Below are 25,374 nucleotides of genomic sequence, written 5' to 3' on the forward strand. Positions count from 1 at the left end.
TCCCTCCAGTTGGGTCTGGGAGCCTGAGACCCCCTCACCTATCGCCCATCATCAAGCCCCAGAAATGCTCAGAATAATGTTTGGAGGGAGAGAAGAAAAGTGAAAGATAGAGACAGAGACCCAGGGGAAAGTATTAGAGGAGGGAAGGGAGGAGGGAGAGGGCAGGAGAGGGACATGCTCCGGGAGGTGTGAAAATAAAAGATGGAATGAGAGATGAAAAAAACAAATGAACAAAAAACGATAGGGAGAAACAGTCCCAAGCAGAGAGAGCTAGAGCAGACAGAGAGATGGAGCCAGCCCACATGTGGCCAAGCAGGATCACACAGCCCAAATCCTTCCCCAGGAGCGAGAGGTCCAGCAAGGCGGGGTGAGTTTACATTGTCACTGTGACAGTCGCTCCTCTAAGGAGCTGGTGGTGGCTCTGTACTGCCTCCAATAGCATATCCCCCCACACACACCCCTTACTTCTGAGGCCCAAGGAACCGTGGATGCGTCTGAGCTTGGCTTGCAAAGAAGAGCCTGGTACGTCCCTCCCCCACCTCCCCTAGGAGTTCTGAGCTTTTCTCCTCCTCATAAATATTTATCAGATGTGGAATGTGAAGATGCCATAGTCAGCTGGGGTATAATAATTGCTAAAGTGAGAAAAAATACAGATCACACGGTTCGACCAGCAGCTCCCAAGTTGGGCTGGACCTGCAAAGGAGACCAGAGATCCACCTCTGGGCCACAGGCAGAGGGTGGGAGCCAGGCTGGGAGGACTGAAAATCAGGAAGGGAGGAAGGGCGGTAAGAAAGAGCTAGCGTTTGTTGAGTGCCTCATTATTTCTCCTAACAGCACTGCGACGTAGGCATTATAACGCCCATTTTATAGATCATGAACTAGTGGTTCAGAGAAATGCAGTAGTTTGCCCAGGAACACACAGCAAGCAAGGGGCTAAGTCAGGATTCCGAGCTAATTCTGCCCGGCTTCCTCCAGAGGATGGCTACTTTATATCCAACCCTGCTGCTTTCCTAAAGCAGGTGTTTCCAACATCAGGAGCAGAAAATCGGGAAAACGAGGGCAGGGGAGGGGAGAGGAAGAAATGAAAGAGCCATTATTCATTAAGGGGTGAGAAGGAGATTAAGGGTGACCAGAGGCAGGAAGCATGACCCGTGGGGGGAATGTCCTGTGGCTAACTCAATCAGCCCCCTGGGGGGCCACCTCCTCAGGAAACTGACACACGGACGGCTTCCTCAGCAACAACAGCAGCTGCCATGACCTGAGAGTGTGTTATGCCCTAGTCCTGTCTCTAAGTATTTTTCCCAGAACACTGTTGATCTTTCAACAATCCCACTTGAGAGATGAGGAAATTGAGGCTCAGACAAGCGAACGGTGGCTGCCCGTCTCCACGCTGTCCTTTCCACTCTAGCGCACAGCCAAGCCCCCCCTGAAGCAACTTCACCAGCTTCCTGACCCCAACGCTGTCAGAAAAAAAGGCCCCTCTGGGGGTGTTTCCAGATCACTGGGACGCCCACGTGCGCAGCACCACACAGATGGCTTCTGCCTGCCCACTCTGAAGAGCTAGGATAAACACGCGAGACTGTGATCAAAGCTAATCTTCCAGATTGTGGGACGGCTGGGTCTGTTTCACCCCCAAGTTCCATCTATGCCCCCCAAGCCTGATTCTCAGAGTCAAGACCTGTTCCCATAAGAGAAATTCTGCTGGTGTTCTAGCTGATTGAGGCTCCCTGGAGACTAGGAACAGAAACCCACCGAGGGCAGCTCAAGAAAAGGAGAAGAGGGTATAAGGAGAAAAGAAATCTCACGGGAAGAACGCGCAGGCAGGATGCACTGGGGCTGGAGTCAGAAACGGGGAAGCCATCAGCCTCTCAGACGGTTGCTCTCTCTCTCCACCTCTCCCTCTGGGGCTGCATATTCTCCCGGCTGCACTGCTCTCTGTGCGGTTGATCCATTGTCTCTGTGGACCAACTCTCTGTGCTTACTCAGGGCTTTTCTGTTCTTCCATCATTTTGGCTTGCATCTGGCTCTCACTCTGACCCTGTTTCTACTCTGCCTCACTCAGCTTCCCACTGTTAACTGCTAAATGGCCCAAATCCAAATTCCCAGGAGAGGAATTTCATTGGTCACCTTTGATCAGGTGTCCCACACCTGGGCCAATCAGCTCTGCCTAGGGTGTGTCATGTGGTCCATGAGGCATGGGCAGAGGAGTCTATAAAGCAGTATTTTTCAAACCAGGGGTCAATCCTTAAATTGATAATGAAATCAACTTAAAGAATTGCCACCAGCCCTTTGCCTTTGTTGTTTTAATGGAATGGAATAGAAGATGTAAGCATGAGATGCAGATAGCAAAGGTATAATAGATATTACTGTCCATTCCCCTTTAGGCTGGGCAAATTTCTCCAGTGCTGTGAAGTTACGCATGCCAATGTGGCTTGCTCTGGCCAATGAAATATGAGTAGAAGTGCCATATGTCACTTCTAGGCAGAAACATTTACCAGCTGGTGCATGGTTCCCCATACCCTTTGTGTTAGTTTTCCATAGAGTCTATAACAAATAACCATGAACTTAGTGGCTTAAAACAATATAAGCTTATCTTACAGTTCTGTAGTTCAGAAATTCAAATTGTACCTGGGTTAAAAATCAAGATGTCAGCAGGGCTACATTCCTTTCCAGAAGCTCTAGGGGCAAATCTGTTTCCTTGACTTTTCCAGCTTCTCAGAGGCTGCCTGCATTCCTTGTTTCATGGCCTCGTCCTCCCTCTTCAGAGCCAGCAGGTTAAGTTCTTATTACACTGCATCACTCTGACCTCTTCTGCCTCCCTCTTCTACTTTTAAAGACCCTTATAAATACATTCGTCCTCCCATTTCCCTATTTTAAAGTGAACTGATTAGCAACCTTAATTCCATCTGCAACTGTAATCCCCCTTTGCCATGTAATAAAACGTCTTCAAAGGTTCCAAGGATTAAGATCTAGACATCTTTGGGGAACCATTCGTCTGCCTACACAACCTCTTTCCTCTGCCACTGAAACCAACAATGATCTGGATGGGGAAGACTCCAGCAACCTAAATTCCAGGGCACTCCTGCTACACGACAGACAAGTATTATAGCATGAGAGAGAAAGAAAGCTCTTGCACTACTAAGACCTGAGGGTTGTTTGTTACTACAGCAGACCAGCTTCTCTCAGCTGATATACAAAGTATTATTTAGTGAAACTTTCACGTTAGGTGTACTGAGTTCCAATGTGAAATGAATTTCATGCTGCAAATGTTTTAACACGTCTAAAACAAACATGCTTTATCAGTGTCTACCGTCTGTTGGATCCTGTTTCCTGATTCCATTCCATCAGGGTGGTGTTGCCAGAAAGGCTGGCAGGTCAGTTCTCCGTGATCGAGAATGTTGTCTTCTCTAGTGATCCCCACTCCCCACCTGCAGTTTGGGGTACCTGTTGATCAACATTGACACTAATATTTTGCTGCTATTCTGTGAGCCACAAGTCCTCCCAGAGTCTATTTGTGCTTGTAGGAAGAAGCCTGCACCAGGAGGGACTCAGAACAAAGCACCTTCTGTGACAGATTACCCAACAACCAAGAGTTTATAATCCCATGTAATACAGCCAAACAGTGGAATATTATGTAGTGAAAGTACGCTTGCATCTTTCGTAACACAAGGAAATGCCTATGATGGAATACTGAGCAAAATAAATCAGCATTCAAAGCAGTACATTGGCATGAGCTCAATTTATACTCAATACATACCAAAAGAAAAAATAATAAGACATAATGTTGTTAAGATGGCAATACTCCTCAAATTGACCTATAGAGTCAATGAAATTTCTACCAAAATTCCTGCTGACGTTTCTGCAGAAATTGACGGGCTGATCCTACAGTTCACATGGAAATGCAAAGGACCCAGAATAGCCAAAACAATCTTGAAAAAATAAAAATACAACAAAGTTGGAGGACTTACACTCCTGAATTCACAACTTAATACAAAGCTATCATAATAGTAACTGTGTAATACTGACATAAAGATAGACATATAGATCAATGGAACAAATTTGAGAGTCCAGAAATAAACCCATACATTTATGGTCAATTGATTTTTGACAAAGGAGCCAAGACAAGTCAATGGGGAAAAAAAGTCTTTTCAACAAATGATGCTGGGACAACTGGATACCCAGAGGCAAAAAAAAAAAAAAAAATTGGAAGTTAAACCCCCTACTTTACACTGTATACAAAAATTAATTCAAAATGGATCAAAGACCTAAATATAAGAGGTACAACTATAAAACTCTTAGAAGGAAACATGACCTTGGATTAAGCAATGGTTTCTTAGATATGACACCAAAAGCACAGGCAACTAAAGTGAAAAAATAGATAAAATTAATTTCATCAAAATTAAAAACTTTTGAGCTCCAAAGGTCACTGTCAAGAAAGTGAAAAGACAATCCACAGAATGGAGAAAATGTTTTCAAATCATGTTATCTGATAAGGTTCTAGTATCCAGGATATATAAAGACCCTATTATAATTCATTAATAAACAAATAACCCAGTTAGAAACCCCAGTTAGAAACTGGGAAATAACCCAGTAAGAAATGGACAATGGATTTGAATAGACATTTCTCCAAAGAAGATATACAAGTGGCCAATAAGCACATGAAATGATGTTCAACATCATTAGTCATTGGGAAAATGCAAATCAAAGCCACAGTGTGAGACTTCATACCCACTAGGATAGCTATAACCCAAAAAAGACAAAAGCAAGTATTGTCAAGGCTGTGGAGAAACTAGAACCCTCATATACTGCTGGTAGTAATATAAGGCGACGCACTCACTTTGGAAAAAAGTTAAACATGGAGTTAACAATGACCTAGCAATTCCATTCCTAGGAATATACCCAAGAGAACTGAAAACAGATGTCTGCATAAAAATGTGTACATAAATGTTCAGAGCAGCATTATTCATAATAGTAATGAAGGGTAAAAAACAAACAAATAAACAAAAAACCCCAAATGTTCATCAATTGATGAATGTATTTTTCTAAATGTGGTACACACCTACAATGGAATATTATTCAGCTCCAAAAAGAGGTAAAATATGGATGCATGCTACAACATGGATGACACTTGATAACATTTCGCTAAGTTAAAGAAGCCAGACAAAAAGACCATATATTGTTTGATTCCATTTGTAGGAAATGTCCAGAATAGGCAAATCTATAGAAACAGAAAGCAGATTAGTGGTTGCCCGGGGCTGTGGAAGTGGGAAATAATAAATGTTTACTGATGGCAGGAGTTTGTGTTTGGGGTGACAAAAATGTTCTGAAATTAGATAGTGATGATAGCTATAAGACCTTGTGAATGTACTAAAAACCACGAAATTTTACATTAAAACTGTGAATATTATGGTATGTAAATTATACCTCAATTTTAAAGAATACTAAAAACAAACCCCAAAAAATGAATGAAAGGAAAGTAATAGGGGTTGAATGAGACTCCCTCCACCTACCCACCCACTTCTTTATGTCCCTTATTTTCCATAAGCATAAATTACTTTATAAAAATGTGAGGGCTTCCCTAGCAAGATATGTCTCAAGTCTTGGTGAAAGGAGAGTCTGGAAAAAACATTGTAAGTAAAGTAGAGAAATATGGATCCTAGACGGAATCCTTTGATGTCAGAGTCTCTGCTTCTGCAATTTACAATCCAGAGTCCACATCCCTATGATTCCTTAGATCCCTCCCCAGGCCTGCTGTGTCAGCTGTTAGAACGCCTGTGCTATGTCTTCTGCTCAGCTATCTCCTTCTCCAGGAAGCCTTCCTTGACTCCCCCTATGTCTGGGTTAGATGCTCCCCAACACCCACGCCCAATGTGTCCCCCTTCACAGCATTTCCCACACTTTATAACGGTCTGTTTACTCATCCTCTGCTTCACTTAAATAACTTCATCGAGAATAGAAATCTTATTTGTGTTATTGACACTGGATCCCTGGGGCATAGCATAGTGCCTGGAGCACAGTATGTGTTCAATAAATAAATACAGGTTGAATGTTTTTGGATGACTGCTCTAAGAGAGAATTAGTCTAGAGTGAGGATGGATGAAGTTTAAAAAGATGATGGCTGGTGATGATCCTTTTCTCTAGGTGAGTCCTTTTCTCTAGGACTCCAGGGATCTCTCCTGCCTATACTTCTCTTTGGCTGTCAGGATCAGCGGGTATTAGGCTTAGAAAAGGCTTCCTAGGGGCAGCTCCCAGCTACCATCAGGCTGAGTCAGGAACACCACTGTACACCCCAAACGGGCCTCTGCTTTGTTTTAACTAATGGCTCTCCACTTATCATTAACTGGTCCACATTCACACAGCCCCCACCAGTGCCTGGCTCTGGGGGCACTGAAATGAAGAATTCTTTTTTCTGCTGACAAAGGACCATGGCATGGCCAAGTTAGAGAAACCCGCCAGGTCTGACATCCTCCACGCATTAAGTTCTCCCCGGAAGCAAGGTGCACTTCGCGCATGGTTAAGATATGTTATTCCATCAAATATTCCCTTTTTTTTTTTTCAGAGAAGAAACCTAAGACTCAGCGATCCTAAATAACTTACCCCGTCATAAAGCCAGTATCAGAAAAGAGCAACCCCATGAACGAGCCACCTAAGGGAAATCATGTAGACAACATGCATCTTACTATCCGTGAATGCAGATTCACTACCACTGACTGGAGAGCATCAGAAAATTCATGTTGGAGAAAAATGCTATGAATACGGTGAATGTAGCATTTTATGCCTTCAAATATTACTCAGTCTTCAGTCAACATCAGAAAACTCATCAAGAAGAGAAACCAGGCTCCAGGTCCTGCTCTATGTGTGTCATAAATCTTAACTCATTTGTTCCCCCAACATCCTTAAAAGGAGGTACTACTATCATCCCCATTTCGCAGATGAGAAAACTGAGGCAAAGAGACTCTAAGTAATTTGCCCAAGGTCACACAGTTAGTGAGGGACAGAGCTCAATTTTAGAGCCCAGGCAGTCTGGCTCCAGAGATCACACTTTTAACCGCTCATAATTCTACCTTATAGGTGGGATTGTGTGGTACTATCTGGGAAGTCAAGAGCTTCAAGGGAGGCGGAAGCAAAGAAGGAGAAGAACGCTCAGAGGTAAAGAGGTGACAGCCCTGCCAGCAGAGGCCCGAGGTGCTTGGGAAATAGTGGGCACACTGGCATGGCTAAAATGTGTCCTGAGTGCCTGGGAGGGGCACCCAGGAGGAGGCTAGGCCAGAGAAGGGTCCACTCGCTGCCCAGCTAGTCATGGAGCACGTCTATGGGCCAGGTTCTGGGCTAGGTATGAAGGGTCTGGAATACCAAGCTAAGGAACTTGGACCATATAGAAGGCTATGGAGAGCCCTGGGCATTTGGAGGAAGGGAGAATGATTGGCCAGCACTGTGTTTTGGACACAGAGATGTCCCAGACCCCATAACTTTCCCCCACCCCTGACAGCCATCATGGCTCAGTTGGGTAGGGTGGGGACCATGCAAGGGGGCATTTACTCTGAGGTACAGCCGCCCTACATTCTGACCCACTTTCCTGGGTGTGAGAACAACCATCAGGGAGCCGGGAGGCGTGAGGAGCAGGTGGCTGTGGCAGCAAAGAGGTTTCTAGGGCCCTTATCACACTCTCCCTGGTAGCAGAGTTATTTGTGTACAGGCTTGTCTGCTCTGCCAGAATTGAACAGCCCTCCCTGTGTCAGAACATTGCCTGCCTGTTTACCCACCATTAATGCACCTGCTTCTCAGGACAGCACAGGAGGGGGAAGGAAGCAGAAAGACAGGATATGTCACCCCCATTTCACAGATCTGTGGAGCCTGATCACAGGGCAGCCAGCTTCATTTCCCAAAAAGAAAAAGTAAAGCCCAAGGGAGGGAAGAGTTTTGAGCTCGGGCCAAGAAACTTAGGCTCAGAGACTTGTTGGTGTGCCCAGAGCCACACACAAGGAGGAGAACCCCAGGCTTCTGGGGCTCCTGTCGCATTCAGGCTCAAAATCTCGCAGGCTCCCTTGACCTCTGCATGACCTCTGCAGGCTCTCAGGGCACCTGGTGGTGTCTGGCAGGTCTGAGGGGCAAGGGGGGGAGGGGTCTGGCTAAGTCAGGCTCCCGGCCTCTGGACTTCCCACAGGCTTCTAGGCAGACAGCAATTCCTCTAGCCTCCTCTATACTCACGGGCTCACTTGACTGGCCATGATCCATATTTGTGGAGGTTTTCAGAGGGTGCAGAGTGAGGAAGGAGGGGAGCTACCAAGTGGCCATGACAGAGGAGAGAGTTTCTTAAAAGAGTATGGTCCGTTTTCTGGTATCCTAAGAAACTGGAGATCTAAAAGTCAAAGGCTAATAAAAATTTCACTGAGCAGGCTGGCAGCTGGGTCCCAAAGAGTACACTGACCGCACGTGAACACTCTCCAGTCTTCTCTAGGGTCGAGATGGCAGGAAGGGAAGGCTGTTGGCAGAGGAAACAGCATGGATGCTGAAGTAAGCAGACCCTGCCTGAGTCCTGTGTGACCTCGAGAGAATTTAGCATCCACTCTGAGGCATACTTTCCCTGGTCTGGAAAATGGGAATGATATCGGCCCCATAGGTTGAAGACATATATAAAGACTTGGTATCTAGTATGGAATTGTTAGAGGGAAGCTGGCATCAATGGCACTATAATTATTACTGTTATTATTTATCACTCCCCTGGCCAACACTCTGCTCTCCCCTCCAGTGCCCAGGGGAGAGTTCTTGCCAAATGTTCCTCAGGTAAAAGGGCCTCGGGGGTGGGAGGAGGTGGTTATGTTGCCCCTGCTGGAGACAGGGAAGTTTTTTGAGTTATCTGTCTCCCTCCCAGTCTCAGATGAAAAACAACAGATTAGGACTAAACTAAATTCCACTTTAGTCCCTCACATTCCAGAAATCTCCAGGGACAATTTGTTATTCCCTCTTTCTGTACTAGCCTTTCTGTCAGTTCTCCCCACTGCAATCCTTCCCATCCTTCCTTCCCAATGTCACCTCATCCCAGAAGCCTTCCCTGACCGCTTCAGCTTAAAGTACACTCGCCCTGACTCTTCTTATCTCAGAAGGGAGAGGGGCGCTTTTCTTGATCCTCCCCGCTCTCTGCTCCCCTTCTTTCCTCTTTCCACCCATCTTTCCTACTTCCCTCCTTGCTTTTATCTTCCTTTTATTTTTCCAATCTCTGGCACTGGCACTGTTCTTACCTGCAGGAGATACAGCCCTTGCGCCCCATTGCCAGGGCACCTCCTCTCTGGAGCAGGGACACGGATGCTCCACAAATGAACAAGCCCTCTCTCAAGTCAGAGCATGAGGGTGGAATGTGATGGAGAATGTGCCCAGCTCAGCTCTAGGCACACAAGGGCCACCTGACACACGTACACCTCTCCCTCTCTCCCGTCCGTCCTCTCCACATCCCCTCGGCATCCACCTTGTGTCTGTACATCTCCGCTCCTCGGCACACTGCCTTGGAACTAAAACCCTGACGAACTCCAGAGAACAGGAACCCTCTTCCTTCAGTCATTCACTTTCCTTGCTACATAGTCGGTGCTCAATGAATATTTTGAATCAACAAATAAATGAATAAACAAGAGCCAAACTCTGAGCTCAAAACCGGGGAGAACTAGGACCTGGGCCAAGCAGCAAATCAGAGGCGGGCGGCCTGGCCACCAGGATGAGACACAGGTGGGCCTGTGGGGCCTCAGCAGGAGCCCGTTACGTACAGGGCAGTCCCAGACACGGGGCTGGCTGCTTTTTCCAGTGGGAAGATTTTATTCGAAGTTTTATTTGTTTTGCTTGCCAATTTGAACACACAAGCTTTTAAGAATATAGAATAACATGTGAAAATGAGATGTTAAATTCAGAAGCATTACTTTTTCCCTAATATCACATTTCATAAAATGTCAGAAAAGATCAGCACGGATGTGCATCTCCGACTCGCAGCTCATCAACCACTGTGGGGGCCAGTCAGGGCCTGAGGGCCCTCTGTGGTCAGGGGTCTGCAAGGAACTGAAAGCTACAGCCTAAGGTGAGCGCTCTTTCCTGAGAAAGAATTTTTTTTTAAGGGGGGAGGAATCCATGCCTTATATTTAGCCCCATATGGTGCCTTAGCTGGAGCTGGCTCACACAGGCTCGTAGGAGCCAACTGTCACATTCTTAGGAATTTCGCGAGCTAGTTGTTACCCACAGCCCTTGCCAGTGGCTCTATACTGGGGGTAGAATTTGCCCCCCCAGGGGACATTTGGCAATGCATGGAGACATTGTGGGTTGTCACAGTTTGGGGGTGGGGTGGGGAGCCACTGGCATCTAGCAGGTAGAGGCCAGGAATGCTGCCTGCACAGTGCACAGGTCAGGCGCCCCCCACCCTCAACAAAGAATCCCCAGTCCAAACGTTAACAGCGCTGATGGTGAAAAATCCCGATCTAAACTTATAATAAAATCAGTTATATTAAAAACAAGGGAATACATACTCAAAACTTATCACTTACTAATTATTTTAGTAAATTTTACTATGATGCTCTTGAGGTGATTTATGTCTACTACTCTACATGGCGGGCATGCTATCTGGCGGTGTCCTCCTGTGCGGCTCTTCCCAACTCCACGTTCAGGGACATCATATTAGCAGTGTGAAATCCGTGGTGGCAGAATTTACACCATAGAACCTGGCAAACACCGTAACCCACAACCCCCTTTTCTTCTGGACAGCTGATTATTACCAGTGTACCACTGGGTGTAACCCTCAGTAGAGAAGAGAAATTCACAAGGCAGGTCGATGCTTCTAAGTTCCAGCCCAGGCAGACAGCTCAGCACCAGCCTGCTCTATGCCGCTTGGAACAGGGATCTGAACATGGCCACATGCACAAACTCTACACAACTCACACACACACACACACACACACACACACACACACACACACACCGTGCACTGTACCCACCCCACACCTACACCCACAGACACATACACCCCTCACATACCCACAGGCACCACACACACACCACACACACGTACACTACAGACTGCATAAATATCACACACTCTACATACATACTTACAGACACCACGTCCACCACACATACATACAACGTACCACGTATCACACATACCACACCACAAACACATTATTTACATTTGCTACAAATACCTGCACCACCCACATACCATATATACTTCACACCTCCCACCACATGTACACCATACATAGGCATTTCTACACCACACACACACACACACACACAAATACACAAATACGAAGCACACTACACACCTGCATCATACTCCCCACACACATCTCACATACAACCCCACACACGTACCACATAAATACACATGCACTTCCACAGTAGCCCGCAAGCCAGCAGAGGACTAACTCAAATGAGGAGAAAATAAAAAAATACCAGGCTGGCTGACCACTTCTTGAGTGTCTGAGCATCTTTACCTTTACTACGCCCTCATCTGTGGCCCACACTCCCCTCCACCCAGCCTGCTGAGGCGAAGGTCTCAACCCACCCTCCCCGGGAACACCATCCAAGTGACCCCATCTCAATGCTCACTCCAGAGCCCTAGGCGAGTGGTCCCCTCCCCTGCTCTGTGCCCAGCTCTCCACAAGCTCCGGAGCTGAGCCGACTGGCTGTCGTCTCCAGGGTCTGGCCTCCACCCCTTCCCAGGGCCCATGACAAGCAGTTCCCTGGGTGACTCCACCCACCTGGCTACTTTAGCTGCCACCAGATGCTGGTATGTCCACATGTCCATCTCCAGACAAACCCTCTCCGACCCCCTACACACCAGCCTTGGGACATCTCTACTTGGATGTCCCCTGACTTCTCAGTCAAGTCCCAAACAGACTTCCTGTCTGCCCACACCTAAGCTTGCTTCCTGTTCCTCACCTAAGCTCTCTGCCCTGCCCACCCCAGAGGTCAGCACACAGGAAGCGCTGAATGCACATCTCAATTATGTGACTCCTACAAAGAGGGGAGAAAAACTTCCTTAGGAGGCAGATAGGAAGTCTTACCCCATTTTATAGATGAGTCTCGGCGAAGTTAAGGGACCAGCCCAGGAGCAGCAACCGAGAAAGGTCCTGGAAGACCCAGAACTGGGGTCTGCAGGCAGCTGAGTCAGGCCAGGGCAGGCCCTGCAGAATCAGCTCTCTCCAGCCCCAAATGAGGGGGTTAGTTACAAAGAAAAGGAAAAGGCGTTCCTGAGATACGTGTCCTGTTTCCTCTCCTGCTCTGGGCTTCGCAGGCCTTGGAGGGCGGATGTCTCTGGGCTGGCAGCACTCAGCCTGCACATGGACTGGCTGAGGGTGAGGGTCTCCAGGGCCCTTTGCTCTCCAGCAATCTGGCCTGCATGGAGACAGGGGCTCCCTGAGGAGAGCTCTCCAGTTTCCCTTCTCAGCCTGGGGCAGCCAGTGGATACTCGTCACAGCCAGGAGCCTCCTGTCCCTCAGACTGTCCCATAAAGACACCTCCACTGTGTAGCCTTCCATGTCACCATTACTTGCTATGGGGACCCCTCTACAGTCCCCGTCCTTCCCTTTCTCCTTGCCCCACCGCAGCCAAGCCCATCCCTCTGCCCAGCTGTCTGTGGCTCCCCATGAATGAGGTGGGGAGGTGGGAGGTAGGGAGGAGGAGGGCAAAGGAAGAGGCCATCAAATAGGGCTTCTCGAGTGGTTTTGACAAAATGAACCTCCCCCAGCAGACAGAGGGCCTTCCTGAGGGGAGAGGTCAGATCTCCTCTATCAGATAAGGATTTCTCTGAGGGAGGCACCATGAGTCCTCCATCAGATAGGAGGCTTCTGAAGAACAAAGTCATGCCTCCTTCCTCAGACAAGGAGCTACCAGAGGGCAAGAGCACTACGTCCCCTCCATGAGATGGGGAGTCTCAGGGAACAGGAGCCATGGAGGGGGACTCATCAGACAGGAGTCTGTCTCCTGGAAGACAAGGCCATGCCTCCTCCGTCAGTCTAGGAGCTCCCAGAAGGCACGCTTCCTATCTGCTGCCCCTACAACAGTTTCCGGAATAGACGTCTGCTCAGTCTAAGACACAGAGAAAGGCTTCCCCCTGGGGCAGATCTGGGGCAATTCTTGCCCACATCCTCCCTTGCACAGGTCCTATGCCAACTTCCATTCATGCCCTCAACTGAGCTGAAGCTTCCTTGCCGCCCTGAAGACAGCCATGTGTCTGGGCAGAGGCCAGCAGCTATCTGTCCCAGCCATCAGCTTCCTGAGAGACAGTGAAGTGGGCAACTGGGAGATCCCTGACAGGAGGATATTCAGCACAGGCTGTGCACCCAGCTCTAGTCTGGATGTGTGGGCTGGACGGGTCTCTGCTCCTGGCTCGGACACGAACTGCACAAACCTCTTCCCCCTGTGGCCACTAATCACCTCCCTCCCCAACCCTCCAACTCTGAGAGCACCCACCCCTGGCTGAAGTGGCAGGAGACACGAGGGTCAGCAGGGCCCTTCCCGGGTCCCATCCTGAGGATATTCCTGGCCTTCCCCAGGTGGGCGCCGTCCCTGAGCCTGGTCTAAGCCGCCTCCATAATCGGCTTCCCTACACGTGCCAGCTCTAGGGAGCTGCTATTAGTTAGCATCGATCCACAAAGTGCTTTGCCTACGCGTTTTATAAGCTCAGCCTCACCAGGGGCCTCCACGGCTGTGAGCGAGAGGCAGAAATGAGCAAGCCCAGCCCAGTGGTGAGAGCAAGGGAGCAGCTGAGCCCGAAGACCAAGGCCCAAACAAGCCCAGGCACGGCACTCGGCACTCACTAAATGTTAGCCAAATGTGCATTCACCGCAAAGCAACTTGACTGGCTTGGTAACTCAATCTGGGTATATTTTTGTATTTAAAAATAATATAATAATAATTATAATAATAACTAATTATTACATAATAATTATTATCATAATTGATGTTTATTAAGTGTTTACTACAAGCCGGGCACTATTCTAAGCACTGTATTAACTAATTTAATCCTCACAAGAACAATATAAGGTAGATACTCTTATTATCCCTACTCTGCATATAAGGAAATTTAGACACAGAGAAGTTAAGTAACTTACCCAAAGTCACAGAGCAGAAAATAAGAACTGTACCATCTACTTGATAAATCAAGAAGTAAAAACGTAACAATGCTTCTGAATTTTAAAAGAATTAGATACTTTTGAAAGATACAGTTTATCCTAAGTGTGTTCCAAACCAAATCTAGTCACTATTGGACATACGGTGGCATAGTTTAGAATGTAAGAGGTTCTATAAAGAGTAGCATTCCAGTTTAAAACACGTGCTTATCAGTCATCTTAAAATCATGTTATCCTTCTTTTGAAACTTTTAAATGAGTAGTCTTATTAAAATTTAGAAAACAAAACACAAGAACAATGAATTTGAGATGTATTGTGTATTTGTCACGGGCTAGGTACCTTATATGTTTATCACGTTTACTCTGGAGGACAATGCGAGGGGCAAAAGGCATTATTCCCTTGAGGGAAGCTTTACTGCACCCAGGTTGAGCAAGCCTAGCTCACACACCGCCTTGGGTGGCATGGCCCCCGGGATGGGAGCTGCTCCAGGGCAGGGATGGTGCTTGGCACAGAGAAGGTGCATCATAAAAGAGATAGGGCTTGGGGTTGGGCAGGACTGTCGCTTCATCGGCTTGCATTTCAGCTGTCCAGAGTGTTCAGTGAGACCCTGGTACATAGTTAGAGCTCTGTAAGTGGTACCCACAATAAACAGACTGGATGCTTGGCCTTGGACAGGCCCCTGTCCATCTCGGCCTTAGCGGGCTCACAGGCTCTCGGTGGGGGTCTCGTTACCTCACAGGGGCCTGGGCAGCTGAGAGGAGATAATGGGTATGAGGAGTTCCTAGGAGTCCAGAGTGCTGGGCAGAGACAAAGGCCTGTTATTAGGACAAGGCTGAATTATAGAGCATTTTTAAGAAATGCATTTCCATTACTTCCAAGAACAGACAGGCCTATAGATGAGGCGGTCAGTGAAGCCAGCCAAAAGCAGCGGCCTGTGAGGCAGCGAGCAGGGAGGAGTGCTCGCCCGAAAACCTCTCCCCAAACCACACCCTGGGACTTGGTAATAAACACCCCCACACCCACCCCAAACCCTGCACCTGCTCCTCACACTGGTTGCCTTCCTTTTTCCCGGGGCATTGTGAAAAACCTGCCAGGAGGGATAGTGCTGGCCCCTTCCATGGCCACCAACCTGTCTGGAGTGACAGCTTCAGAACCAGCTCTACCTGTTCCAACCTAGATGTTCATTTTTCCGAGTCCCAGGGAGCCACACAAACGGTGACAGACATGGGGAAGAGCAATTGGGAACAGGGTCTGAATCTCAGTCCGGCATGTAACGGTTCCTCACCTCACCTCCTCACCTGTCCTCACCTGGATAGTGGGACAACACGACCTACCTCCAGGGTGTTGAGGGGAATGAACACGTGGATGTCTGCATACGCCTGGCACATCCTCCAAGTTTGACAGAGGAAAGGATTAGTGCACTAAGCGGCACCGCAAGCGCCAGGCTGACCAAGGCCATTGGCGTCCTGCCTTCATGTGGTCTAAAGTCTAGTGGGGGAGAGACTTCAGTAATCACACGAATAGCCAGGGGTTGGAGGAGTCTGTGACCACCGTGCCGCATCTCCCGACATCTCTATGGCACTCTCGGTGTTATCCAGTGGGCTGAAGGCACAGGGACGTGGACCTCCTGGGGGCACTTAAGAGTGTGGCAGGGGGGCTTATGGAATACGCTCCCTAAGGCCTGGGCAGTCCCTCCCTTAGCACTCTCCCCTTGACTCAGGGTTCACCCGCCGCAGGAAACCTCATGACCAACACGGCCCCCTCGGTGCCCTGAGTATCAGCTGGAGGCCCCAGGTAGCACAATGAGCACAAGCAGTCACATCACAGAAAGGGAAGGAAGGCCCTGGTGTCTGGATGACTCGGCCGCCCGCTTTGAGCTGGGACTCCTGTGAGTCTGAGTCGGTCATGGGGGTCTGCTCACATCTAAGGGCTGGACTGACATCCGGGGACCTTCTCAAACGAGACTCCAGGAGGCCAGCTCCCCTGGTGCCTTTGCCATCCTGCCTCTGTCCTGTCACAACTACAGTGACCTTGAGAAGCAGAGGGGCCCCTGGTGAATGCATTGCCCACATATGATAGAGGCGACAGATGCACAAACCAACAACTATCCTTCAAAGGAACCATATGAGGGGATTGTAACGGGGGTGACAATAACTCGGGGAGGGAGAGGCTTGGCTTTTCACAGATGGATGGGGGCTGCTGAGGAAATTACAGACGGCAGGGGACATCAGAGCCAGGACTGGAAGGGTTAAGCGTTTGCCAGGTTGTCAAGGTGCAGAAGAGAGACCAGCAATGTGAAGACACGCACCTGCATGGAATTACACATCCTTATACAGCAGAGTGTACATTTCAAAATCACTATCTCATCGGATTCTCTCAGATCCCAAAATGGGGTTATTACCTGCCTCCACCCCCATCACATGCACATGCAAATAAGAAAAGTGAGGTGCTGTAAAGGCAGGTGATACGCCTAAGGGCAAACGGTGAGTGCCGCCTGAGCAGAAGGAAGGGGTGGGGATGGGCGCTGGCTGAGATGGCCCCCTTCTCACGAAGAACAGTGGGTATTCCTGGCAGGCAGCAATCCTTCACTTCTGGCCCGTGCTAGCCTGTGACACCCTCCTCCCGTTCCCAACACACATACACTCTCCTCTGGGCCCCAGGGCCTCTCAGAAGGAGGCTGGCAGAGGGACAGAGCAGCGTGGCCAATGCCAGGCCCAGGAGGCAGAGAAAGAGCTGACAGTTTTCTAAGGCCCAGCTTGGAGGCCCTGCCCCAGCCTCTCCCACTCATCCTGAGCACTGATAACCCCGACCTCTCTCCCTGTAAATCTCTTCTCCTGGCCTCTCCTCTTCCCTTCTCTCACAGAGGCTGCCGCCAGCCTCTCCCTCTCCTCTCTCCACCCCTTGCCCTCCCCAGGGATCAGTGAGCTCAGCCTTTCCCATCAGCCATCCCTGGGAATGATGGGAAATGCTCAGCAAGCCAGGAACTGAGAGGAGGCCTAACCCAGTGAGGGAGGAGGAGAGGGGGGTGCTTTTCAAGGGCTGCTGGGGTCTCCTGGGGCGGGGCTCAATTCTGCTGCTTCCTAGGAATCCCTGGCTGGGCCAAGGGCACAGTTGGCCTGTCCATATTGCACACTCTAAATAAGGTGGGATCCCACTGCTGGAGCTACATGGGGTCTCATTTTGTGAATGGGGAGACAGGCCCAGAGAAAGAAGGGGAAAAAAGTATATTGAGGGGCTGACTGCCATATCCCAGGCACTGTTTGAGCCTTTCACATTTCTTGTCTCACGTAATCTTCACAGCTACCCTGCAAGATATGTATAGTAGGCTGAATAATAGTCCCTCCCCCCAAGATGCCCATGTCTTAATCCCCCGAATTGTGAATGTTACCTTATGTAATAAAAGGGATTTTGCAGATGTGATTTCAGTTAAAGACCTGGAAATGGGGTGATTACCCTGCATTCCCTGGGTAGGCCCAGTGTGATCAAAAAGGTCCTTATAAAGAGGGACACAGGAGGGTCAGAGAGAGAAAAGTCAATGACAGAAACATTGAGAGAGAGACTAGAAGATGCTACAGTGCTGCTTTAGGATGGAGGATGAAGTCAGGAGCCGAGGAACGCAGGCAGCTTCTAGAAGCTACAAAAGGCAAAGGAATGATTGTCCCCTAGAGCCTCTGGAAGGAACACCGGCCCTGCTGATCTTTCGTACTTCTGAGCTCCGGAAGTGTGAAAGAATACATTTGTATTGTTCTAGGCCACTGAATTTGTGATACTTTGTTACAAGAACAGTAGGAAACTAACACAGTAGATAGCTCCATTCTCATTTTGCAGACTGGGAAACTGAGGCTCAGGGAAGCCCCTGGACTTCCTCAGGTCCTGCAAGCTCCCCGCCACACCACATCGGCTTACTGGGAATCTCCATGAGCTCTTAAGGCCAGAGCCCCTCGGTCAGGGCTTCAGGGTCATGGAGAGAGTCTCAGGAGGAGGCAGGGATCTGCCACCGCAGGGCCGAGGTTGGGGACAGGGAAAGGATCTGGGGAAAATAAAGCTCTGCCTGCAAGGGGTTATACTACAGCTGGGCCCTTCTGAAGCCAGTGATTGAGTCTTGCCCTGCGCCAAATGGTGAAGCAGGGAGGCACGTAACACAGAGGCTTGTCCCCCTGGCTACACAGCTGGACTTGGTGGTCTGAGCGTTTCCAGGATTGACCAGGATTAGACGAAATCACCCCAGGATCTCTCTTTGATCCTGACACAATCCCTAGGAGGTAGGCTCCTTAACCTTCTTCCAGTATTACTGGCCCCAGGATTAGTGACTGGCCCAAGTTCTCGTAGCCAGTAAGAAGTCGAATCTGGGTATTCCTAATGACTGACTGAACAAAAAGCATCACAACCATGACTCATGGCTATTGAAGGCTGAGTGCCTGATACTGCCTTAACTCACGCTGCCGTTTTCTCAGTCCCTCCTCTGCCTACAATCTCTTAAGGGCTCCCCACAAACCCTTTGCCATCTGGCCCCTGCCCTCTCTTCCAGCCTCCCCTCCCACTCTCCCCTGCCCCTCCCCCACACACACACCCTCCAGCCACACTGACCTTGGTCAGTTCCCCAGAGCCACCAAACTCTAACTTTGGAATCTCCCACAGGGCTTCAGCCCCACCAGGCCCGGGCCACACGCACTTGTGGCGGAGAAACCATGAGTTCTGGCCCCTCCTGCTCCTCCTATGGGTAAAGGAGAGGGAGCAGGGCCTGGAGTCAACCTCAGATGGCAGGAGGCCTGGGAGGCTGGAGCTGACAGGGCCTGAGAAAGGTGGGCATTTCCTACACAGTAAAGGCCACAGCAGCCTGGATGTGGCGCAGGGGGTGTGGTGTCACTAGCCAGGGAGACAAGCCCTCCCAGAAACGCAGACCCCAGGACATTGGAACTGAGGGGGTCACAGAGAATGTCAGGTCCTGTCCCTCAGGTCACACGGCAACTCAGAGGCCCAGAGCTGTGCAGGACATGCCTCCGCCCCACCGTGGGTCAGAAGGGAGTCAGTTTGGGATAGTGGTTAAGGCTTTGGGGTCTGCCACTCACTAGCTGTGTGACCTCGGCAAGGAGAGAATCATTCTGATTCACCTCTAAAATGAGAGTAATAATTTTATTCTTGATGAAGGCATGGGAAGCACTGGTGCAGTGAAGCCTGTGATAAATTAAAGCTGCTCTCACCATTGAGCGAGCTGGGCCTGGACTCAGGGCCTCAGCTGGGGGAGCTCAGCCCTCTCTGTGCTATAGCTGGTGGGTTTAATTTAACCCCCAGGCTGGACCCCAAGGGAGAGATGGGCACTCAGCTATCTCTAAAGCCACTGCTTCTGGGCCCTCAAGGCTGGTTAGTTCTTCATCTCTAGGAAAAGGATTATAAGCCTCATTTTCCTTGTGGTTAAAGAAAAGACCCCTACCCCCACCCCAAGGGAGCAAGGCTGGCTGAAAGGACTCCTGATTCAAACCTGAACTCCCCACTTCCACCTGGATGGAAGGAAAGAGGGATGGCCAACCATTGAGCACTTCCTGCGGGTGGCGCTGTGCTGGGTGGGGCTTCCTTGCAATCGCCTCACTGCGACCTCACCACAGCCCATGAGTCCGGGTTATGAAGCCCATTTTGCTAAAGAGGAAGCCAATGTTCCCGAAGGATTAATAGTTTGCCTGCCTGCGGCACCAGCCGGCAAAGCCACATTCCTACACTGCTCCAGGAGCTTCTGGGTGAGGGCCCATTGCTATTCCAAAGCGCTGTGGTCTAGAGACTTTGGGAAGGGAAGGAACCCAGACCAGGTTATGAGGCCCTGAGGCTGCCTGCTGAGAAGCCTTCAGCCCCCGCGGCCCATCTCCTCCCTCCAGACCTTCTCGTCTCACCTCAGCCTCCCCCAGAAAGCTGTTTATTAATAACCAGGAAAATAACACATCGTAATGCTGTTGCCTCCACCTGGACAACGCTGCCCACCTCAACGCCGAGTTCACATCCACTTCATCTCACTTCGTCTCAGACGTTTACTCACTGGGCATTTCCTCAGAAAGCCTTCGGTGACCCCCAACTAGGTCAGATGCCCCACGAGGCGTTCTCAGAGCACTTCTCACAGTGAGCCGCTCTGGCCGGCTGTCTCCCTGCGCCAGAGCATAAACCCCATTAAGCCAAGCACAGTCTCTGTTTGCTGCCATGGTGTCCCCAGAAGTGTGCCCAATGCTGGCACACGGCCTCAGGAAGCCACTCTCCATTGCCTGGGCCAGGCACTGTGCCAACTGCTGAACCTGGGCATCACATTTAATCCTCATAATTACTCCAGGCGATGGGGAATATCACTCCCTGTACAGAGGAAAACAGTGAGACTCAGAGAGAGAAAGTGACGTCCCCGAGGACACGCAGCTGACCTGGAACGCGGCTGGGACCAGCATCCAGGACCAACCACATAATTTGTGGGTCCAGTGCAAAATGAAAATGCAGGGCCCCTTGTTCAGATTTCAAAACGAGACAGAAGAGCACTGAACCAATCGTGAGGCCCCTCCAAGCTCAGGGCCCAGTGAGATTGCACAGGTTGCAGCCCACAAATCCGGTCCGGTGTGCACTCACGTGTTCCGACTCCAGACCGAAAGCCAGGCTCCTCCCACTGGGAGCCCTTGGGCACCGGTCTGTAAGGCGTGGTCCTCAAACTTGAGTACGGGTCAGAATCACCGGTGAGGCTTGTTAAAACCCAGCTTTCCAGGGCCCACCCCCGTCGTTCCCATTCAATAGGTATAAGGTGGGCCTAGGAAATTGCAGTTCTAACTGTTGGGTTTCTAAAGGCGATGCTTCTGCTGAGACATTGAGACCCCTACCTTGATGGATGCATATTTAACAGGGACGTTCCCAATCCAGGGCCTTGTGGGAGGAGACATTTAGGGGTGGACGACCAGGGCTGAGGACGCCCAGAGTCCTTAAATTGTACTCAGCCTCAATCGAAAGGGCCTGCCTTGCTAAGAAGGAGCGTGGGGGAGGACGGGGAGGACGGGGAAGGAAACAGGAAAACTCTACACAGTTACCTTGTTTTAATTTCTGTAACAAGATTGAGAGGTAACTTCTATTATCTTTATTGTAGAGGAAACCATAGTATAAAGAAGTCAATTATTTGCCCAGATTCACAGCCAAGAAATTATGGAGACCACAGTTGAATCTGGTCCTAGTTTATGTGTTGTCTCAACCAGCTGGCCCTGACAGGTTCTAATCCTACAACTTGCTCAGCCCAGGGCAGCAGAGCCATAACCTTGGGATGGATTCACAGTCCCAAGCCCTGGCAAGGCCCCAGGACCATCCCCCTCGGTACTGCCTGCCTACCCTCCAAGCCCAGGCCTGCAGTACAAAGACCTGGGACGCCGCTGAGGGGCTAACTGCTGACATCCCAGGAAGCCAGGGTGCCCACCCCCAGATCAGAGGTTCCTCCCACATCCAGGCCCTTCTCATCAGTCTCCTCTGGCTACTTCCCTAACGCATCCTAAACACCATCTATTTCAGAGTTTGCACAGGCTGTTCCTTCTGCCTGGAATGCCCTTCCCACCTTGCCTATTTGTCCAACTCTTACTCACCCTTCAAAACCCCAGGTCAGCTCTACCTGCTCTGGAAAGCGCTTCCTCAACACCTTGTCCATCGTCACCACTCCATCACGCCACGCTCTGATTAGCTTGCTGCTCCTCCAACCATTCATTCTACAAATATTTATTCAGCATATGCCTTGCTCCAGACACAGTGCAAGGTGCTGAGGATACAAGGTCCAGAATGAACTCCGTCAGGCCAGGGCATGGGTTTCCTTCACCCTGTGAACCTTTACCAGGAGGGGCAGGCAGAGAGGGGGCCAGCGAAGGTCCCCAGGGGGTGATGGGACCTCAGCTGGAGATTTGAAAAGGTGGAGACAAGGGGTGGGGAGTGAGTGATACAAATTCTACATTCCAAGTCACTGCCAAATTGTGGGGAGCTGCTCCCCAATGCATCTACATCAGAAATAAAGATCCTTGGCAAAGCAGCACAAAACTACTACCAAATAAACACAAGGCATGCTATGTGTCTCTGTGCCAAGGGGCCACGCTGGCTGTGGGCTGCCCCAGGAAACCAAGGCCCAGAGGGGGAAGGGATGAGCCCAAAGTCCCACGAAAAGCAGAAGGCCTGCAGCCTCCTCTCCCAGGAGACGTGGGTTTTAAACAGTGGAGGAAGGAGGAGGCAATGTGCCCCTACCCTGAAGGGCATGCCCTGCAGACCCCTCCACTGGGGTAGAAAGCATTATTGGTGCGCTCTGGAAAGCCAGAGCCCACAGAAGTCCCACGTGGGAAAGGATGGCTGCTGCCTGCCTGAGGAGGGGAGAGGCTGGAGTGGAGCCAGGCTGGCAAAGGAAACATCTTGAGAAGCAAGCAGGAGGAAGGGAGGAGGAATGAGAAAGGAGGAAAGAGCCAGACACGCAAACACCCCCGCCTCCTCTTTCCAACCAAAACAGAATCCCCAGTCGACTGAACCTGTGAGCAAGGAGACAGGGATGGAAGCTGAGGCCTCAGCGGGGCAGGTGGCTGGGAAGGCACTGGAGCTGGAGCCTCTGGAAGTTTTAGAGGTGGGGTAGCCCTGCCAGGCATGGGGGTGGTGGGGAGGCCCCATCAGTCATCAGGGCCTGCTCAGCTTTATACTCGAGGGGCAAATGCTCAGCAAGAAGAGGATGTGGGCTCGACCTGGTCACTCCTACTGCTCCTGTAAGACCCCACTCAGGTACCCACTCTTCGCAAAGCCCCCAGACCTGACCTCTAGGCTGGGCTGGGCTCCAGCGAAAGTTAGAATGAACTCAGAAAACACTGTGGAGTGAACTGACCTGATGAGGGAGTCCGGGCCTAGCCCTCAGAAAGCCCACAGTCCAGTGGGAAACCCAAGGAATTCAAGGGAGGGAATGTGGGCACTGAAGCTGCTCTGGACTCCCAGACAACCAGGGACTGGCAGCCACTTCAGGCCAGTCCACAGCGCTTAACAGAGGCCTTTTCTCTAGTAGGTGCACTGCTGGGATAAGGAGTCAGGGGGAGCCGTGGGACTGAGGAAGGGGGTGCGCCATCTCTGTCCCTCACCCCACTTCTCTCTCTCCTCTCCTCTCCTCTCCTCCCCTTCCCTCCCTTTAATTCTCAATCTCTCTCTCTCTCTCTCTCTCTCTCTCTCTCTCTCTCTCTCTCTCTCTCTCTCTCTCTCTCTCTCTCTCTCTCTCTCTCGGTGCTGGGAGCTGGGGGACTTCCAGGGACCTGGATTCTGATCCTAGCTCTGGAACTTGGACAGATCCCTTGATTTCTGTGGGTCTCTCCATTACCTCACCTGTACAATGGGACTCTCCTGCCCACCTGCTCAGGGGAGGCATGAGGTGAAGAACAGGCATCCAAGTACCGTGTTTCCCTGAAAATAAGATCTACCCGGACAATCAGCTCTAATGCGTCTTTTGGAGCAAAAATTAATGTAAGACACGGTCTTATTTTACTATAAGGCCAGGTCTTATACAATACAATACAATATAATGTAATATAATACCGGGTCTTATGTTAATTTTTGCTCCAAAAGACGCATTAGAGCTGATTGTCCAACTAGGTCTTATTTTGGGGGAAACACAGTAGGTAAGAACTGAGGCCTCTGGTATGACTGACTTCAGTACATAGCAGAGGATCCAGCCCTCCCCCCACTCCCACCCCATCCCTGGCAGGTACCCCCTTTCCTCAGGCTTCCAAATGGTACAGACAGCCTAAGAGATAGGCTGTGGTCAACAGAATAGTCAGTCAGGCCTGGCACCTAAGGGGGAGAGGGGCCCCAAAGCAAATCCACTTCTGTCCAGGGGACTTTTCTCTCCTTCTTCTTTCCCTCGTCAAATATATGTCCCCACCACCATTTGAGAGGCTTTATTGTGATGACTTGTATCTGGGCTTTTCCTTACATCCCTCATCTGACTGGGTCTAAGCTGCTGGAATGTAAAGGTCCTTCTTTCATTCACTTTCTTATCCTAGTGAACCAGTCTGCCTTGGTTGAAACCTCCACTCCCTAGATGCCATCAATCCAAGTGATTCCCTGTCCCTCAGCCTGTTTCTGCCTCTGTAAATGAGGGAGGACTGTAGGGCCTACCCCAAAGGATTGTTCTGAGGATTAAATGAGCGTAGTGCTTGGCACCTCGTAATACATACGTATTAATTCTATTACTACGAATAATATTCAACAAATATTTATTGAGCATCTATTGTGTGTCAGACAGCGCTGGCCATCAGGGACATACGGTGACTAGGGCAGATTTGTGCAATGGAACCTGTCCACGTGAAGTTTCCCTTTTGGCCAGGAAGAAAATAGGGCTTGGCATTGCACAACTCCAGGGGGCGCCACGGCACAGATCTCAATGCCAACAGCATCCCCTGCAAGTGCACAACACAACAGCCCTGTAAGAGAGGCATCAAACAAACAAACAGGATGAGGTGACTCTTTTGATACATGCTGTCAAGTGCAGTGCTCCAAGAGGCCAGGATGGCCTGCAAAGTCCAGAAGTCTTGCCCAAGAAGTGACATCTGAAATAGGAGCTAAGGAAGAAGCAGTCATAACTCTGAAAGGGGCAAGAAGTGACGATGTTGCATTGAGGCAAAATGGAAAACAAAACAAAACAAAACAAAACAAAACCCTAGCTCTGGGGGAAGGAGCGAGACTCCTGAGGGAACTGAGGAAGCTGGGTAGGCGAGGCCGGCAAGGGCAGGGCAGCCTTGGTCAGGAGTCGGGATTTTACCATCACTGGGATAAAGACAGTGGGGTTTCAGCAGGGAAGGGACATGATATAATTACACTTTAATACGCTCCCTTTGGCTGCCGGGTGGAGAATGGAAGGTCTGAGAAGCTAGAGTGGACACAGGGAGGCCAGTTAAGGAGCAGGATCAATGACAAGACTGCTTCAGGTTCAAATACCTGATCTGCCATTTATTAGCTGGAATAGAGATCACAACAGCACCAGTCTCCTTGGATTGTGCGCAGATTAAATGAGTAACTTCATATATGTAAAGACCTTGTCCACGGAGTACTGTGTGTTTAGCTGATATCATTCATCCAGGTGAGAAATGAAGGTGGCCCAGAGTAGAGAGGTAGCAATGAAAGAGAGAGATGTGGCCAGATTCCAGGGATAATATCACCCGATCTTGTTGTAAGCACCCAGCTGCTCCAGCCCCTGTGCCAGCTGCAACCACAGGAGACCATGAGCCAGAACTGCCCAGCTAAGCTCTTCCCACATTCCTGA

General features: G+C 49.9%; 1 protein-coding gene across 8 annotated transcripts in view; it reads right to left on the reverse strand.

Annotated features, from left to right (window-relative positions):
- The window catches only part of ARRB1 (arrestin beta 1), a 71,875-nt gene that overhangs the window by 25,669 nt on the left and 20,832 nt on the right, over positions 1–25,374 (reverse strand). For 2 of the 8 annotated variants that reach the window (XM_033119409.1, XM_033119402.1), the window contains exon 1: positions 1,806–2,045. The exons of 2 other annotated variants lie outside the window; for them this stretch is intronic. In XM_033119409.1, the coding sequence (XP_032975300.1) occupies positions 1,806–1,861 (56 nt within the window). In that variant the 5' untranslated portion in view covers positions 1,862–2,045. Of the gene's footprint in view, positions 1–1,805; positions 2,047–11,735; positions 11,798–12,041; positions 12,071–25,374 lie in introns of those variants that run through there. 4 more of the 8 variants (XM_033119406.1, XM_033119403.1, XM_033119404.1 and 1 more) reach the window with 4 other exon arrangements.

Source organism: Rhinolophus ferrumequinum, chromosome 11 (assembly GCF_004115265.2).
Source record: "Rhinolophus ferrumequinum isolate MPI-CBG mRhiFer1 chromosome 11, mRhiFer1_v1.p, whole genome shotgun sequence".
Taxonomy (NCBI): domain Eukaryota; kingdom Metazoa; phylum Chordata; class Mammalia; order Chiroptera; family Rhinolophidae; genus Rhinolophus; species Rhinolophus ferrumequinum.